Source organism: Sminthopsis crassicaudata, chromosome 3, assembly GCF_048593235.1.
Source record: "Sminthopsis crassicaudata isolate SCR6 chromosome 3, ASM4859323v1, whole genome shotgun sequence".
Classification (NCBI taxonomy): Eukaryota; Metazoa; Chordata; class Mammalia; order Dasyuromorphia; family Dasyuridae; genus Sminthopsis; species Sminthopsis crassicaudata.
This window is the reverse complement of record NC_133619.1, coordinates 621199462-621217169: the sequence shown is the minus strand read 5'-3', so window position 1 is coordinate 621217169 and position 17708 is coordinate 621199462. Positions and strand designations below refer to the sequence as shown.

Here is a 17708-nt window from a genome sequence, read left to right as displayed (position 1 = left end):
TGATCCCGTGATCATTCTACTCCATGGTTAGAGGAGTTTTCCATTTCCTCCATTTGGAGAAAAAAAAACAAGCCGAAAAAAGAGAAATCAAATCCAAAACTAGGACTAGTCCGTTGTAAAATCTAAAAGATAAGTTTAAAATTTGAAGAGGAAACATTTTTAAGATAGCGTCATCCTTTGCTCTTCTCTCTATATTCAGTAGGCTTCATTCATTTCTACCCATTTTGAATATTGTCTTAGCATAAAAACTTTTTTGTTTGTTTAAGAAACTGAAACATACTAAAAGGGTCAGTAATACTTTATTACTTGTAATTAATGCCCCAGCGTTGAACTGATTGCTGAGATGTGGTTAAGTGCTGACTTTCACATAATATTCTATTAGAAAATAAATATTTTGTTTTTGGGTAGATATCTCTGTCTGAGATTTCCTAGCTGAATGATACTGGTGTGGTCACAACTTGATGGGCAATTTGCTTCTGTGCTTAAGGTGCTGTGGCCACCTGCTTTTTGTCTAACTCTTTCCTTGGCAGCAATAGCTTTTCTGGAAAGCAATGCATGACTCCATTTTGATTATATAACAAGACATGATTATAAGGCCTAGTTGGTAGCAACTATATCATTTTGGTCCACTCCTATAATTTGATTTTGGACTTTGCAAATCAAGTTCCTTATGTTCTTTTCCACCTGCTTGCCAGCTCAGTTGCTCTTTTATCCCCCTGTTGCCCTTTATAATTGTCTCTTGGCTTGTATTCTTGTTTCCTGTATTTGTAGATGGTGGTTTTCAAACTGACTTGAAGCAACCTTTTTTCTTGGGCCTCAGAGATGATTTTAGAGTAAATAGACTTCCAGGGGTGGGTGAGCCAAAATAAACCCCTAGTTATTATATCTAGACCTTTCATGACTACTTTTTTTTTTTTTTTTTTTGAGGAAACATATCTAGTAACTTTATTTAATTCTAGGCAAGTCATATATTTTATTACAATAGATACTGACCTAATTCTTACTTTTATATGAGTTCTTATGATCTCACACCTGTAATTTTTGTCTGTTCTTTTTAATGTATGAAACTTCACTGGCTAATATTTCATGAAGGAAAAGCAAATAGCAAATTCATAAAATCTGGTTTTATTTGTATGAATGTTATTGAAGATAAAACAAATTTAATTATATAACTTAATAAATGAAAAATTTTTGTATCCTTAAGATCTGCATTCTTAAGACCATCATTCCAGGTGACAAAACATATTAAAAAATAAACATTCATCCAGTTATTCAGGAAATATGTGCAATTTGTTATCCTGAGGCGTTTGGGATTAAGTGACTTGTCCAGGGTCACACAGCCAGGAAGTGTTAAGTTTCTGAGACCAGATTCGAACTCAGGTCCTCCTGACTTCAGGCCTGGTGTTTTATCCACTGCACTACCTAGCTGCCCCCACTGTTTGTTATTCTTAATAAATTATAAAGTTCCAACTATGTGAAAAATCTATACTCTTGTTTTGCTACTTTGTGCATCTGGCTTTCATCTAGAGAACACTTATACAAATATAAGAGCAGTGATGACACACAGATAATAGAAATGAAGGCTGATCATTAACTTCAATAAATCATCTGTTGCATCAGTGTTCCAGAACAACATTGCAAGGTAGCAGCAGCTTAAGAGCCTAAAAGGAAAATTTGAACTAGGTCCAATCATATTTGTTTAAACTCTGATGGCAAAGAGCTCATATAAACTTAAGAAATAATTGCCCTTTTTTTTTTTTTTTTTTAATTTCTGCTCATTTAAGAAATTAGAGCCTGAGCTATGATTTTAGAATTGCTCATTGCTCTTCTTTGGTGTATAGACATTAATCAGAATACTGAGCAGCATCCTAGCTTTTATTAGTGTATATAAAACTCTAATTTTTTTGAAATGCTCTTTTTTAGTAAAACCACATCTAGGAGATTCCACTGGTGAAGGGCAAAGCATAAAAATACTTTTTTTCATCCTAAAGCTGTAGATTTTTCTCATACTTTTTGAATCTTTTAAAAAATAATTCTTTTCTCCATTCAGGGGAATTCATGACATACATATTACTATAGAACAAACAGACTGAGCTCATCTTCCTTCTCGCATTTACCAGATGTTCAGAAGGAATTCTAAGCATGAATACAATTTTTCCCATTTAGTTCTATAGGACACTATGAATCTTATCTTTCTGGACAGGAAACTATTTCTTGAAAGAGGGTTTCAAAAAGTTTTTTTGAGGTTTTTGTCTGTTCATAATTTTGTTGTATCTGAAAATTAAAACATTACTAAACTTTCTTGGATTCATAAAATACTGTGGGCCAAAATGATATCTTTATCCTTTTGTTGGCCATATCACTTAAGGAACTTTACTAGGAAATGTTAATTTATTTGGAAGACTAAGATCTTAAACCAAATTATACTTCTTAAGTTCAGAATATTGATATTCAAGATAAACCTGTTTCAGAACTGCCATCTAAAATCATTAAACTTGTCTTTGTGTTGGCGCTTTAATGCTCTCCTTTCTTACACTGGTATTCCTTCCTTTTTTTCCTTTTCCTCTGCTCCTTTTCCTCTTTTGTCTCCTTTTCCTATTTCTCTGCCTTCCTTTTCTGTCTCTCAGATCTGAAAGATTTTCAGAACAATAAGCATAGGTACTTGCTAGCCTCTGAGAATCAACGCCCTGGCAATTTTTCCACAGCATCCATGGGGTCTCTTACAACATCTCCATCTTCCTGCTCACTCAGTAGTCAGGTGGGCTTAACATCTGTGACCAGTATTCAGGAGAGGATCATGTCTACTCCTGGAGGTGAAGAGGCCATTGAACGTCTTAAGGTAGGTGACAATAGAAACTGAATAAGATGTCCTGAGAGTCAACATGGCTTAGTGGATAGAGGTTTGGTCTTTGAGTTAGGAAGACCAGTGTTCAAAGTCTGACGCTGACACTGCTGACTTGGGGACCCTTGGCAAGTCAACTGAAGATTCAGAAAGGATATGTGACTATCCCAGAATCAACCTGGTAATGTCCTTAATGGTGAAAAATATTATAGGATTCACAGGTGGGGAATAGTGGAGTTCAGATGATCTGGTTTGGGAGATGCAGTTGCAGGTTCTTTGTAGAACTACAGTTAGTAGTAAACACATGAATGACTAAGCGTTTGTGAATTTGGGCACCTCAGCCTTTTGTTAGTTGGGTCGTGAGATTCATTCCCAAATGTGAGCTAATATCCTTTGGAAAATTCTTAATATCATAGATTGTCCTTTTTGCCTAAATATTTACTATTGGCATTTAGGAGTTAAAGCATGTCATCTGATGTTTAATATTTAATGGCACATGTCAGCAACCTAATGAATGAGGGAAACTTGTGTCCTTATGTCCTGCCTTATATTTCATCCTATGTTGACTAGAGCACTTTTTTATATTTAGTAGCACAAGAAACAAAAGAGCAACAAATCCTGCTCACAAATTCTTCTCCCTTACCCTATGAGAAAAATATGGGAACTAAAAGTGAGGCCTCCTTCCTCAGACTGGGCTATGCACGTGTCTGTCTGTCCATCCGAACATTGAGCTGCTGAACAGGTTCAGTGCTGCTGCAGGGGAAAAGACTTTGCTTCCATCTTCTTTCCTCTTTGCATCCCCAGGAAGAAAGTGTTATCAGGCCTTGTTGACTATGTTGAAGAGACTAAGGGCAATTCAATTAGTTTGCTGTGCTGCTCACCTCATTCCGTTGAAAAATTTGCCATGAATTTACACGAAGCATTCTTGGAATAAATTCTATAAAACAGAAGATTTGATTCCAAGGAGGGATAGAGATTAGGCAGGTAGCATTGGAAGGGAGATGGTAGTTTTGTTTCTTGCTGAAAGCTAATGGAAATAGTTCTTTTCCTGCTACAGTCAGTATTTAGAATCACTGCTTCTCCTTAAAGCACAGGTTGGGAAATGTTGTACTTTTTATGAGCTTCTTTTATGAGCTTTAAAGAGCAAATTAAGCCGAAGAATTGAGTATGTTAAATACTTTTGAATACATATAGGTAGCCAAAATCTGGGAGGAAAAAGATAATAATGTCTCTAGAATGAGGTGTAAGGCCTTTTGAAAATTTACATTTTACCAAAAAAGAAAGCCTTGCTTATTGGAGTTTTTATTGTTCCCTATAATATTTTTATTCTTGTTTCTTCATGTTTTCTCTCTCCAGTCCCCTTTTTAATTTGCATATTGCTAGTCCTACAATAAGCAGCAACTTCTGAAAAAAGAAGATTGTGTTTTTATTTCTTTAAAACTTAACAAAGAGAAGTGAGAGAAGTGCACTCATAAAAGTAAAATTAATTGAAAGTTTTCTGCTGTTGAAAAACAAAATTCCAAAAATGGAGCTGTGAATTTGTCAGAAGAGCAAATTATCTTCCCTTACTAACATTCATTTTCCATGATATGCTCCAAGCATATCAGTTACCAAAAGTTGTGTTCCTAGCAAGAAAGGGAAATTTGGATGTTATTTTCAAGCCATGAAACCTAATCTGATTTTCAGTGCAGTAATAAACTTGATAAAATTAAATCCTCAAAATTCTTGACAATGATATTACAAGATCTCAGATGAGGTATTCAGATCCTATTCTGACAGTGGTTATATAGTGGTGTGCCAGTTACTTATCCTTCCTGAACAACCTCAGTTTCCAGTCAGAATAGAAGTTTGGACTATCTGATCTAAAGTTCAATTATTTATTATTGAAAATTGTCTCTTCTTGGTGGGGAGGAGAAATCTATATATTTTGAATGTTATATGTTGATGATAAAAGCCTTTAATGTTCATCTGAAGCTGCTTCAGAATACTATTACATGAAACCAAATGAAAGTAATACATCTGTAAAACATAGAAATCAGAACCCATCCACCAAAGTACTTTAGAACTACTTTAATGCCTTGAAGAAAGTTCTCAGTAAGTTTTAAAAAAACATTAATTTCTCTTGGAAAGAGAAGAAAGAGGAAGGAGTGTCACATTTTTATGTACCTCCCACTACAGCAGATCTTTGGAGATTAGGAATTTTGTTTCTTATAATTGAATTTGATATCAAATACTATAATGTGGTGGCTATTCTGAGATATTTTACAACAGTGCAGTTAATTTTCTTTATTAGAGAAAATTAGCTTTTCCCGCAAAGTAATCTGAGTAACTTTAATTTTAAGCCATTACTCCCATTTCATTTCTCCTTGAGTTGAAAAGTAATGACAATTTTCTGTTTTCTCCAGTTTTATTCATGAGAAAAAAGCATTTTGAGTATCCTTAATCTACCACTGCAGTTGACAGAAGCTTAAGTTTTTTAGTGCTGTTGCTAATTTATGTTATGGTAAGGTAACATATAGTTTGCCCTGTGTAGTGGCTTTCAAATAAAAAGCCTGAGAATATTTAATGTCTAAGGGTCAAGAAATTATATTACTGAGAGATGACATTTCTAAGCAAAATGAGAGTAATGAAAAACTACAGGAGAGGAAGTTAATAAATGCTCCCTCCTGTCACCTGTTTTCCTATTGCCTTTATTTGTCTTGGAATTTAAAAAAAAAAAAAAAAAAAAAGCTTAACTTTCCATTGAGTACAGTCATGTGATGTATACTGCTATTTTTGAAGATCTTCTGAGCACCACTGATACTCAATCTATTGAATATGCTTTTCTCATCCATACATTACCTTTCTTAAAGTAAAAAACAAAACCCAAAAAACTCCAAAACCCTCAGGCTTCTTTGTGCTTTGTTAGGTATGTGTTATATAATACTGTATATAGAAGGCTTTAAAATCACAGCTGATACTTAGAATGTTCAAAATCTTTTTTTGTGGACCATCATTACCTTACTGCTGTTCGTTCAGCCGCCTAATGTAAGGTAGATGGCTTGAGGCAGTATGGGCTAAGGCAAAGAACTCTGGGGCCACTTCCTGGTCTTACCTTGCTCCATATCATCTTAAGCAAATCATTTACTTCTCTTTCCTTGGCTGTAATATGAGTAGAATGATAATTGCGCCTCATTTCATAGAGATGCTGAGGAATGGGAAAAATTTCATCATTTATAAAGCAATATATGAATATAAGCTAGAAGATTGATTTGAAATATCTCCTGATAAAAGTTGCCAACTGACAATTAAGATCCTCACACAAATGAGGTTTCTTTAACTATACTTTTTTTTGTGTTCCTTTATCTGCCTGGCATGATAATCAGTATTTTTTTTATTATTTAGGGCTTAGATTATAAATACTAGCAAACATCAATTACAGAAACAGGAAAGAACTAATAACTTGCCAAGAATCTAAAGTCCTCAATATTAGTTACCTGTTGATAATTGAATTGGGCATGTTATACATTATGTAAGACAGCCCTTGATTCATGGAATGGGTTATGCTAGATTGATTCTGAACAAAAAAAGGACTTAACCCTTTTAAAGTTATAGAACTTATAAACATTTTTTAATGAAAAGATAGTGGCAATGTAAAATATCCATCAGTTGCCATTAAAGATATTAAAAGCTGTCTCTATTGTTGCCCTTGAATAATAAGGTATGGTGCCAGTGGTTTGTTAACAGATATAAATTCACAGGACTCTAGATAAGGAGGCTAGCTTTTATATCTAGTTTAATTTTTATTTAGCTGTGGACTTTTCTTTCCTCAGGAATCTGAGAAGATCATTGCTGAACTGAATGAGACATGGGAAGAGAAGCTTCGTAAAACAGAAGCCATCAGAATGGAGAGGTCAGGATATAATAAGATAGAAGCATTTAAGATCTGGCTTATGGAACCCATAGGATTAGATTATGACATGAAAATTACAAATTTGTGGTGAAATCAGTAATTAGATAGTAACCGTACTTTTAATACTTTTTAGGTATCCATGGAAGACTGCAGATTGCCAAAGTAAAATTCTTTTCATTTGCAAAGATAAATTGATATTGATATAAAGACTGGAATTTGAAAAGTATATCTGTTTGCCCATGTCTTTTGATATTTACTTTTATTTTCTGGAATCATTTTCATATGGGATACTTGATCTTTTAAAAAATTTTAAATCAATTTATATAATTAATCATAAGAGAGCTATATACATATAATAGTAATGCAATTGCATGAGATAAATTAATTTTTCATTCTCTACAAGGTATGTTTTTTTTGTGGATTTACAGACCCCTTTTTAAATTTTTTTTAAAAGTTTAAACTTAAATACAAAAAGATTTTAAAAATTCCATTTACATGGTGCAACATAAAGAGGATTCAATATGAAATTGTAAATCTCCATTTCACACTGTTTACTGTTTTAAAAAACTATGTAATAAATACTACACATCATTTTTTTTTATTATAGCTTTTTATTTACCAGATATATGCATGGGTAATTTTACAGCATTGACAATTGCCAAACCTTTTGTTCCAATTTTTCCCCTCCTTCCCTCCACCCCCTCCCCCTGATGGTAGGTTGACCAATACTTGTTACATATGTATAAGTATAAATTAAATACAACATATATATATGTGTCCAAACAGTTATTTTGCTGTACAAAAAGAGTTGGACTTTGAAATAGTGTACAATTAGCCTGTGAAGGAAATCAAAAATGCAGGCGGACAAAAATAGAAGGATTGGGAATTCTATGTAGTGTTTCATAGTCATCTCATAGAGGTTTTTTTTGCTGATTCACTTCATTACTGCTCTATTGGAACTGATTTGGTTCATCTAATTGTTGAAGATGGCTACGTCCATCAAAATACATTCTCATATAGTATCGTTGTTGAGGCATATAATGATTTTCTGATCCTGCTCATTTCACTGGCATCAGTTCCAGCCCTTTCTGAAATCATCCTGATTGTCATTTCTTACAGAACAATAATATTCTATAATATTCATATACCAGCCATTCTCCAATTGATGGGCATCCATTCAGTTTCCAGTTTCTGGCCACTACAAAGACGGCTGCCACAAACATTTTTGCACATACAGGTCTTTTTCCCTTCTTTAAAATCTCTTTGGGATATAAACCCAGTATTAACACTGCTGGATCAAAGGGGATTCACAGTTTTGTAACTTTTTGAGCATAGTTCCAAATTGTTCTCCAGAATGGCTGGATTTATTCACAACTCCACCAACAATGTATCAGTGTCCCTATTTTCCCACATCCCCTCCAACATCTACACATCATTTTCAAACCTAATCTTGCTTTAAGTCCTTCCTTCTGAGTTTTCTTTTTTTCTTTTCTGTGCTGTTTTTATTTTTTCTCCCTCCCTACATATATGCATACACACTTTTATCAGTTCTTTATGTGTAGGTAAATAGCTTCTTCCTTTGTAAATCTTTTCTAGTTGATAGGCCTTTTGTAGTTGAGTATTTGTAGTAGCACCCAAAGTAATTTAGTCATTCATAGTTGTTTTTTGAACAACTTTGGTCTTACTGCATACAATGCTCTCTTGGTTCTGCGTATTTTACTCTTCAGTTATTTCTTTTAAACCTTTACATATTTTTTCTGAAATCAACCAGCTCATCATTTCTTACAGTATAGTAGTATTCTATCACAGTCATATATCCCAACTGTTTAGTCATTTCCTAATTGATGGGTATCCTCTAAATTTGCAGTTCTTTCCCACCACAAAGAAAGCTACTATAAATATTTTAAAATATATAAATTCCTTTTATTTTTCTTTGATCAACTTAAGAAACAATCCTCAGTCATAGGATATGCACAGTTTTGTAACTTTGGGGGCATAATTCCAGATTGCTCACCAAAATGGATCAGTTCCATCAATACAGCATCCCAATTTTTCTATATCTCCTCCAACATTTGTCATTTTAGCCATCTAATAGATATGAAGTGATAATCTCAAAGTTGTTTTAATTTGCATTTCTATAATCACTTGTTTAAAGCATTTTTACATGACTATATATAATTGTTTTCTTCACTGAAAACTGTTCGTATCCTTTGACTATTTATCAATTGAGAAATAAAAGTAACTTATTTTCCAAAGTTTTTTTCCTCCCATTCCTTTGCCCACTCTACTTATAGGCAGTATGAAGTACTTTTTATTTGTAAATAAGTTTATATTCAGGAAATTTTTTTTCCTGAAATTCTTTCAATGAAGTACTGACTGATGTATTAATTCAATACATGATTTGAGCATTTCTTAATTCGTACTTCCAAGGGTCAACAGTTTCATCAGTGTAGGTAATTCCTTCATTGACACAAGTCTCAATTCTTCCTTGCTTCAATAGATTAATCTTCATGGGCTGCTGGGGTTGAAAAATCCGTTACCTGGTGATGAACTTCTTTTCCAAATAATTTTCAGATGATAGAACTGTTTATTTGTTGAAAAAATACTACCGTTTTTAGCAAAATGTATTTGTGAAAAAGATTCACATATTACTTATTAGATTTGACATATTTTAAAATTTAATTATTGGACTACCTCCCATCTAGGGGAGGGGTTGGGGGGGAGGGAAGGGAAAATTTGGAACAGAAGGTTTTGCAAGGGTCACTGTTGAAAAATTACCCATGCATTTATTTTGTAAATAAAAAGCTTTAATTAAAAATAAAATAAAGTAAAAAGATTCACATATTGCTAAGAGTAAAAGCAGCAAAATATTTACTCAAACATATCTTCAGAAACATTGACTGTTTTTTATATTTAAAACAAACCAAAATTTTATTCTGGAGGCTTTATTGAAGGTATTCTTTATGAAATAGAAATTTTTCCTTAAAATCAACTTCTGTTTTATTTTGATTAAGAAATAATATCTGATTTGACAAATTTGTCCATATTTGCTTTATTTCAATAAACATACTTAAGGACAAAAAACAAACTGCACGGTTAAGATTTAGTTTATAGCGAGTGAGACAAGTAATCAAAAAAAATTTTGATGAATATTTTTATAAATAAAGTTGTAATTTAATTTATCTACTCTTGTCCATCATAGATATGTTTTTTCAATTTTAATTTTAGGATTTTGCAGAGTTTCATTTTGTATTGTGATTTTGTTTAGTCCTCTCCTAAATGATGGGCATCCTCTCCATTTTCATTTCTTTGCCACCACAATGAGCTGCTATACATCATACACTCATTATTTTTTGTAATGCAGAAGTTTAAAATATGTATTTAGAATATGCACTTAATAGTAATTTTATTAATAAAGATGTTTGATAATTTTTTAAAAAATTATTTTAAAAAATTTGAATTGTCTCATCATATTCAAAGCTTTTCTAGTTTGGTAGGAAATGCCACAACTTGTATTAGTATAGCCTTTGAATACTTAAAGTGTTATCTCTATACCATGAACTTTATTTTGATTTGCTTACTGTTTAGTTTAACTTCTACTGAAATATCAAAGATGTATCATTGATGTGCTGCTTCTCTCCTTTTTTCTAGAGAGGCCTTATTAGCTGAAATGGGAGTTGCCATTCGGGAAGATGGAGGAACTCTGGGTGTCTTTTCACCAAAAAAGGTTGGAAAATTTTGTATTAATCAAATGGAAATATCTCCTCCTTTATGGGTTCTTGCTTTGATCTTAGTCATGAACTGCCTTTCAGATATATTCTTTTTTGTCTTGATATATGGCTTAACTTTAATCTTACTTATGAAAATATGCCTTCAGTATAAAAACAGCCTATATCTCTGGAAACAATTATATGCACCATCCTGTAGTAATTATAAATAACAAACTTGAGACAGTATACCTCCTACTGAAATCTCATTCATACTTCACTATTTTTATTCGTCATCCTGCTAAGTTTTTTCCCCCCATGTTGCTTCAGCTGTGGCTCATCTCTCATGTAGATTTTCCCACAGAGGCCCTCAACATTATTTGATGAGTCTTTGGAAGAATTTTCAGCTCCCCAGGTTTGTGTAGGGAAGTTCTCCTAGACAATTAGCTGTGTAGAAATTAGTCAATCCTACCTCTCATTAAATAAAGCCCTTTAGGTCCACATTACACTAGTCTCCTCTCCTCATTTCTTTGCTTTTTTTTTTGTACAATTCTTGTAATTATCTTTCTACCTGCAGCAAACATGATTATAAAATATAATGCCTATTTTAGCCTATAGTTGGATTTTTTATTTTACATTAAAAAATTTTACAAATTTTTATTCTGTTGTAGCCTAGTTATAATTGAAAATTATTGTCTTAACTATTTAGTCTGTGTGTACATGTATGTTTAATGATAATTATACCAGGATAATTCATTGTATAAAATATTTATGGTTAAGACATCTTATTTAATTGGTCATTCAATTCAGAAGATAATATTGACCTTAAAGACTTACTTAGCTGTTATCCCTGTGCTTAAAGGAATTTAAAGACAGCTTCCTTATATTATTGTAGAGGCAGCAGAGTAAAGTTTATATCATCAGCATTTCTGATTTGGTTATAGGGAATTGTTGTTTTTGTTGACTTCCTACCATGACTTTTGGGGGGGAAGAGAGGAGGACACTAATTCTAATTTTTTTAACTGAACCTAGTTTTATACATTCCTGAAAAAATTGAGAGCTCCCTCTTTCTCATTTTACATAATCCAAGAGTTCCTCACTATGTCCTTTTTCACTCCTTTCCTATATAAAGAGGTGATCTTTCTTACCCGATTAAACCCTTTTATATGCATAAATGATCCTATTCTATTTTATTTTTTCTAGCAGTTTGCCCTGTATCATTCTCTCAGTGTTTTAGTCATCTTCATTTTCTCCTATTGACTGGCTTCTCTGCTGCCTACAAACCTACCCATATCTCCCCTCTCAAAAAACTTGTCATTTCATCTGACAACTATGCTAGCTATCGTCATTTGTCTGTTAAGTCCTTTCTCATTTAAACTCCTTGAGAAAATCATCTACGTCAGGTTCTTTTTCTTGTCTTGTTCTTTTCTAAATCCTCGGCAAATTGGCTGCTAAACTTATTCAACTGAAACTGCTGTCTAATATTACCAGTGATCTCTTAAATGTCAAATCTACTCTTTTTTTTCAATCCTCATTCTTTCAAGCTTTTTTGATAATTTCAGTCGCCCTCTTCAGAATACTATCTCTTGGTTTTCATGATGCTGCTAAAAGTTAGCTATCTATCAGACCTCTTCTTAGTGTCCATTGCTGAGGGGTCATGATTCATCTTACGTCCACTGACTGTGAGTATCCTCAAAGATTTGTTTTGTTCCCACTTTTCTTCATCTCACTTGATGATCTCATGAACTCCCATGGACTCCTTTATCATCTCTATGTAGATAATTCCCAGATCTGAATGTCTAGTTGTAACCTCTCTTGAGCTCTGGTCCTATATCACCAACTGCTTTTTGGACATCTGAAACTCAATATGTCTGCACTAAAGTTCATTCTCTTTTCTCCAAGATCCTTATCACTTCCCAATTTCCTATTACTGTCAAGGGCACCATCATCTTCAGTCACAGTCTCAGTGTTCACATTCTTATTGTCATCCTTAACATCTCTCACATTTACTATACATATCCAGTCTGTTACAAAGTCTTATTGTTTTTGTCTTCACAACATTTCTTGTATATGTCCCTTCTCTCCACTCACATAGCTACCAGCCTTTCACTATAGCCTCTACCACATTATTCCTAGGCTATTACAATAGCCTTCTCATTGATTTCCCTGCCTAAAGTTGCTCCCCACTCCAGCCCATCCTCTACTCAGCTACCAAACTAATCTTCTCAAAATGCAGATCGGATTATATTATTTCTACCTCTCTACTCAACAAATTCCAGTGGCTCCATAAAATTCTCTCTTTAGCTTTTACTTTCACAAACTAATCTCTGCTTGTATTTCAAATTTTCTTATTCCTTACTCCTCTATTATATTTTATAATTCAGGGAAGCTTCTTTTTTTGTCACTTCTTGAGAATATGCTCCATTTTTTTGCCTCTATGCATTTTCATTCATTCCTGGGATGCTCTTTATTCTCCCTCCAGCCTCCTCTACTGATTTCCAGAAACTTAATCCCAACTTTTTAGGGAGGTCATTCTTGTTCCTTCCCATTCCCTCAGGCCATCTTTTAGTACCTTCCCTCACAGATTATGCAACATTTTCATTATGTATATTTTTATATGCATTTTTTGTATATTGTCTTCATATTAGAATACGAACTTGAAAGTCAAGACTTTTTTTTTATTATCTAAATAAATGGCTTCTTGACTTGAGGACAGAGATGGTGTTTTTTTTTTCTTTTTTCATTTTTTTTGTTATCACCAACACTTGCTAAACTGCCACACACATAGGAAATGGTTAATAAATAAATGCTTGCTGAAATATTGTAAAGATAAAATACGTTTGGATGACTTAAAAACTCTGATAAATGCAGTGACCCACAGTTTAATAGGACTCATGATGAAGCATGTGACTCAGCTCTTTTTTTCCTTAATAGTAATTATTTTCCAATTATATGTAAAGATGGTTTTCAGCATTCATTTTTGTAAGATTTTGAGTTCAAATATTTTTATCTTCTTTTCTCCCTTCCCCCATTCTCAAGAAAGCAGGCAATTTAATAAAGATTATACATGTACAGTTATTTTAAACATATTTCCATTTATTCATGTTGTAAAAGAAAAATCAGAACAAAAGGGAAAAACTATGAGAGAGAGAAAAAAAAGCAACACCCTCCCCCCTGAAAAAAAGATGAAAACTATGCTTTGATCTGCATTTAGCTTCCATGGTTCTCTCTCTGGATGCCGATAGCATCCTCCATTGCAAATCAATTAGAATTGACTTGGATCACTGTATTGCTGAGAAGAGCTAAGTGTATTACAGTTGATCATCACATAGTCTTCTTGTTATTGTGTATAACATTCTCCTGATTTTTCTCACTTCACTCAACATCAGTTAATGTAAGTCTTGCCAAACTTTTCTGAAGTCAGCCTGCTTATCATTTTTTATTTAAAAAAAAAAAACAAAAACATTCCATTACATTCACATACTATAGCTGATTTAATCATTCCCCAGTTGATTGGCATCTACTCAATTTGCAATTCCTTGACATAATTCATTCAGTGAAGAGGGGGTGGATGGATTAAGAGTACTGATTGAAGTGTAATGTTGGCTGACTAAAATAGATTGGTTTTTAAGAAATTCTAGAAGCATTTTAAGGATAAGCAAAAAATCTCTTGGAAATGTTTATTTAGATTACCAAGATTTCTTTCTAAGTGGAGTTTGTTTATTTAGACTTTAACAACTTTGGAGAAATTTGAACAAGGGTATGTTTGGTAGAATTTAGATGAAGTCTAATTGGTACCCAGAGATTTCCCTATGATCTGGAAAAGGAATCTTTAGTGCTATTTGATGCATTTAACATGAATCATAAAGCATATTTCCTAATTTTCCTTTCATAATTTACTTGAGCTTTCTAAATAAACTTCATTAGAAAGGGAAATGATTGATACCCATGGAAATGATCAAATCTCAATTTTGGAAGCTATTTGCTTGTTTACAGTTTTTTGAGTTGGTATCTTCTTTTTGTTGATTTGAAGAGATACATTTTTCTTTAGAAGCTGCTGCCCATGTAACTCTTAAATTTTCCCAAGTGGAATACCATTAAGCTTTCAGAACACGACTATATATCACAATAGAATTGTAAATCATGAAAGGAATTGGCTTCATTGTTAAATGATTCATTAAATATAGTGCATTTTGACCATGGTCTTGATTTCTTAGAGGAATTTCGATGACTTCAAAGATCTATTTCTAGCTATTCCAATTTCTTACCTAATTATAGTTGTAGTTTCTTGTTTGGGGGAGGTGACTTTTTGTCATTCTTTGGAAATTCCTTTTCTTCTACCCTATTCCATGCTTTCATTTCTTTAACTGTCCTCTAACTCTTCTTTTGTTCTTCATATCTTGCTGCCTTACCCTGGTTAGATTTTTACCCCAAGACCATGTGACTTATTTGTGGATTCCAGTGGGGTATTTTCACCAAAGAAGGTTGGTTTTAAATAGTTTTAGAAACATTGTAGAAATAGGTCAAAAGGTCTTCTCAATAATGTATATGTTTTTAGCATATATATAGCGTATCATTTATTTAGATTTTTCTCTTCTAACATGGATTATTATACTAAACCAAGTTACAGAAGGTAAAGAGGAATATCACAGACAGTAAAGAAGAATAAAAAAAGAAGATAATTGGGCATATTTTATAACTATATGAAGACTGAATTTCTTTTAATACATTCATTAGTTATATAATATTTTGTAGACATTTTTCTTTTTAAGAACTGGAACTGTCTAAGTTAGCTTAACCCATGAAATCAAGCTCTCATGCTTTTTATATTTTGTCCCTCCCTAGAATTGTCTCTGTCATCATACCAAAAAATTGTCCATTTTTAAATCAAATTAATTTAAATGTGTTGACAAGGCACAACATGTAGAATTTTTGCCTTATTATGAAACCACAATTTCTTCTAATGGCTAAGAAAGTTCCCCTTGTACACTGAGGAAAAAAAGAGAGAGACCATTAGTCTATTATAGGATCTTGTAGGCTCCTCTAAAGAAAGTTTTGATCCTTTTCTGGATTGAGAATGTTTGTAATATTTTTCAGACACCACATCTTGTTAACCTCAATGAAGATCCACTCATGTCTGAATGCTTGCTTTACTACATCAAAGATGGGATTACACGGTAAATTTTTTTTTTAGTTAGATTTTACTTTACTTATTAAATAACTGATTTAATAACTGGAGTGATGCTATCCTTTGAAATTTCAAACTCATTTCTGTGAATTGCACTTTTTTCTTCTTGAAATAGTTTTTCTGAAACTTCTCATGTTACATAAAGGGCTTTGCTATTGTAGTTTCCATGATAACTGCTGGTATGGGTAATTTTCCCACCATAATGCTCTTCCAAGAATTTTCAGGGTTTTCAGGGAAAGTTTAAAGTGTTATTTGCTTGAAACATTAAACCAGTCACCTTGGTGTACCAAGTCACTTTGATTTAAAATTTGTTGATATGAAGTCTTTATGAGATATTAAAGCATAATTTTAATATATAGCTTTTAATATCTTTTTCACCAATATATAAATAGAAATTAGATAATTCACATAAGTTCTGTTTTCTCTTGTTTCTTATGTCTCATTGCTCCTGGGAAATATTTTCTTTTGGATACAGGGTTGGCCAAGCAGATGCTGAACGGCGCCAAGACATAGTGCTTAGTGGGGCTCACATTAAAGAGGAGCACTGTATCTTTCGGAGTGAGAGAAATCAGAATGGTGAAGGTGAGGAGCCTTGATTTCAGTTTTATTGTATGTCCTAAAAATCCGTGAGATATAGTTTTCCTTAATACTTTCTTTAGAATCAATATGATATATTAATAGTGGAGTAACTTGGTTTCCTTAGAAATGCAGGGCCAGTGGAGTTTTTCATGTGAAAATGGCCTTAACAAAGTAGAGCTTTGTTATCCTGCCAGTTGCTGAAGAGTGTATAGGCAGCTGGGTATGGCCCTGACTACTAATGAGTATATACAAAAGAAGGCAAGGGGCAAATCTCATATACAGAGCCTTACAGGAACTCCATCCAGTCTTTAACTCAGTAAACTTGATTTTTATTTTATATTAAAAGGGAATGAAAATTCCATTCCTCATTTATGCTAAGTTAAAACAACAACAACAACAACAAAAAAAAAAAAAAAAAAAAAAAAAAAAACAACATCCTGTTCATTCTTCCTCATTCAGAATGTTTTAGTCCCTAGTTTACTTCAAGATTCAGATGTTTGCTTAATTCTCCGTCTTCAGGCCATTCCCTTTCTGTTTCTTGCTTGCTTGAGTGAACTGTTTTTTGAATGATGTTTAAGACTATTCTCCTTTTCAATTCTTGCCATTCCCCAAAAGAGGATATCTCCTTTTATTTCCCAAGGAGATAAAAACTTCTTTATCAGCTATTGTTTCTGTGATTTTGTAGTAGTACACATATATTTATGTAACTTTAATGATTGCCATTCCTGGCTTTTATCTTGCCACAAAGATTACATTGGTATGTAATTATTTTATGCTTTGAGATAATTCAGCAAATTTAGTCTAACAGTAATAAATAGTCATAGTTTTATATTGTTGTAAAGGAGTTTGGGGTGAGAGATAGTTTCTCTATTCTGCTTTTGGAATTCATTGAGTTCAGGAATATTTCCAGTTGATCAGTGCCATGGTTTGTAATCCTAATTCTATTTTACCTTTCTTGTAGTTATTGTGACTTTAGAACCTTGTGAGCGCTCTGAAACCTATGTGAATGGCAAGAGGGTTGTACAGCATGTACAGCTACGCTCAGGTGAGTGTGGACAAATTCTTAAATATTATGTTGCAAGTAGTAACTTGTATGAATAATACTTTGACTTTTGTCTTTTGATTTAAAGCAGTAGGATAATGTGAGATATTTGTATTTGTGTACATATAGACTACTCTGTTTCTTGCTTTAGTAGGCAAAGGGAGGTTTGCATATATTTGTTATTTATATTTTAAAATGGTTTCCTAATCCTGATTTTATTGTTTTGCACTTTTTTTTAAAGTTCCTAATTCTTTCCCTCCTTCCAGACCCTCCAACATCCATAGAGAAAGCAAGCAATATGGTACCCATTGTACATGTGAAGTCACATAAAACCTAATTCCACATTAATCGTGTTGGGGAAAAAAAGAGCTAGAATAATAAAGAAAGTGAAAAATAATGTGTTTTTGTCTTAGATCATTTTATTGATCAGAATAGCTAAGGCTTTCACATTTGATCAT

The 17708-nt window shown here is 33.0% G+C and overlaps 1 protein-coding gene across 16 annotated transcripts in view; it reads left to right on the top strand.

The window, feature by feature from the left end:
- Positions 1-17708, top strand: part of KIF1B (kinesin family member 1B) — a 188391-nt gene that overhangs the window by 75733 nt on the left and 94950 nt on the right. For 9 of the 16 annotated variants that reach the window (XM_074306314.1, XM_074306312.1, XM_074306310.1 and 6 more), the window contains 6 exons: positions 2706-2839; positions 6655-6734; positions 10386-10461; positions 15539-15618; positions 16105-16211; positions 17170-17253. In XM_074306314.1, the coding sequence (XP_074162415.1) occupies positions 2706-2839; positions 6655-6734; positions 10386-10461; positions 15539-15618; positions 16105-16211; positions 17170-17253 (561 nt within the window). Of the gene's footprint in view, positions 1-2627; positions 2840-6654; positions 6735-10385; positions 10462-15538; positions 15619-16104; positions 16212-17169; positions 17254-17708 lie in introns of all 16 variants that reach the window. The other 7 variants (XM_074306301.1, XM_074306304.1, XM_074306303.1 and 4 more) reach the window with 1 other exon arrangement.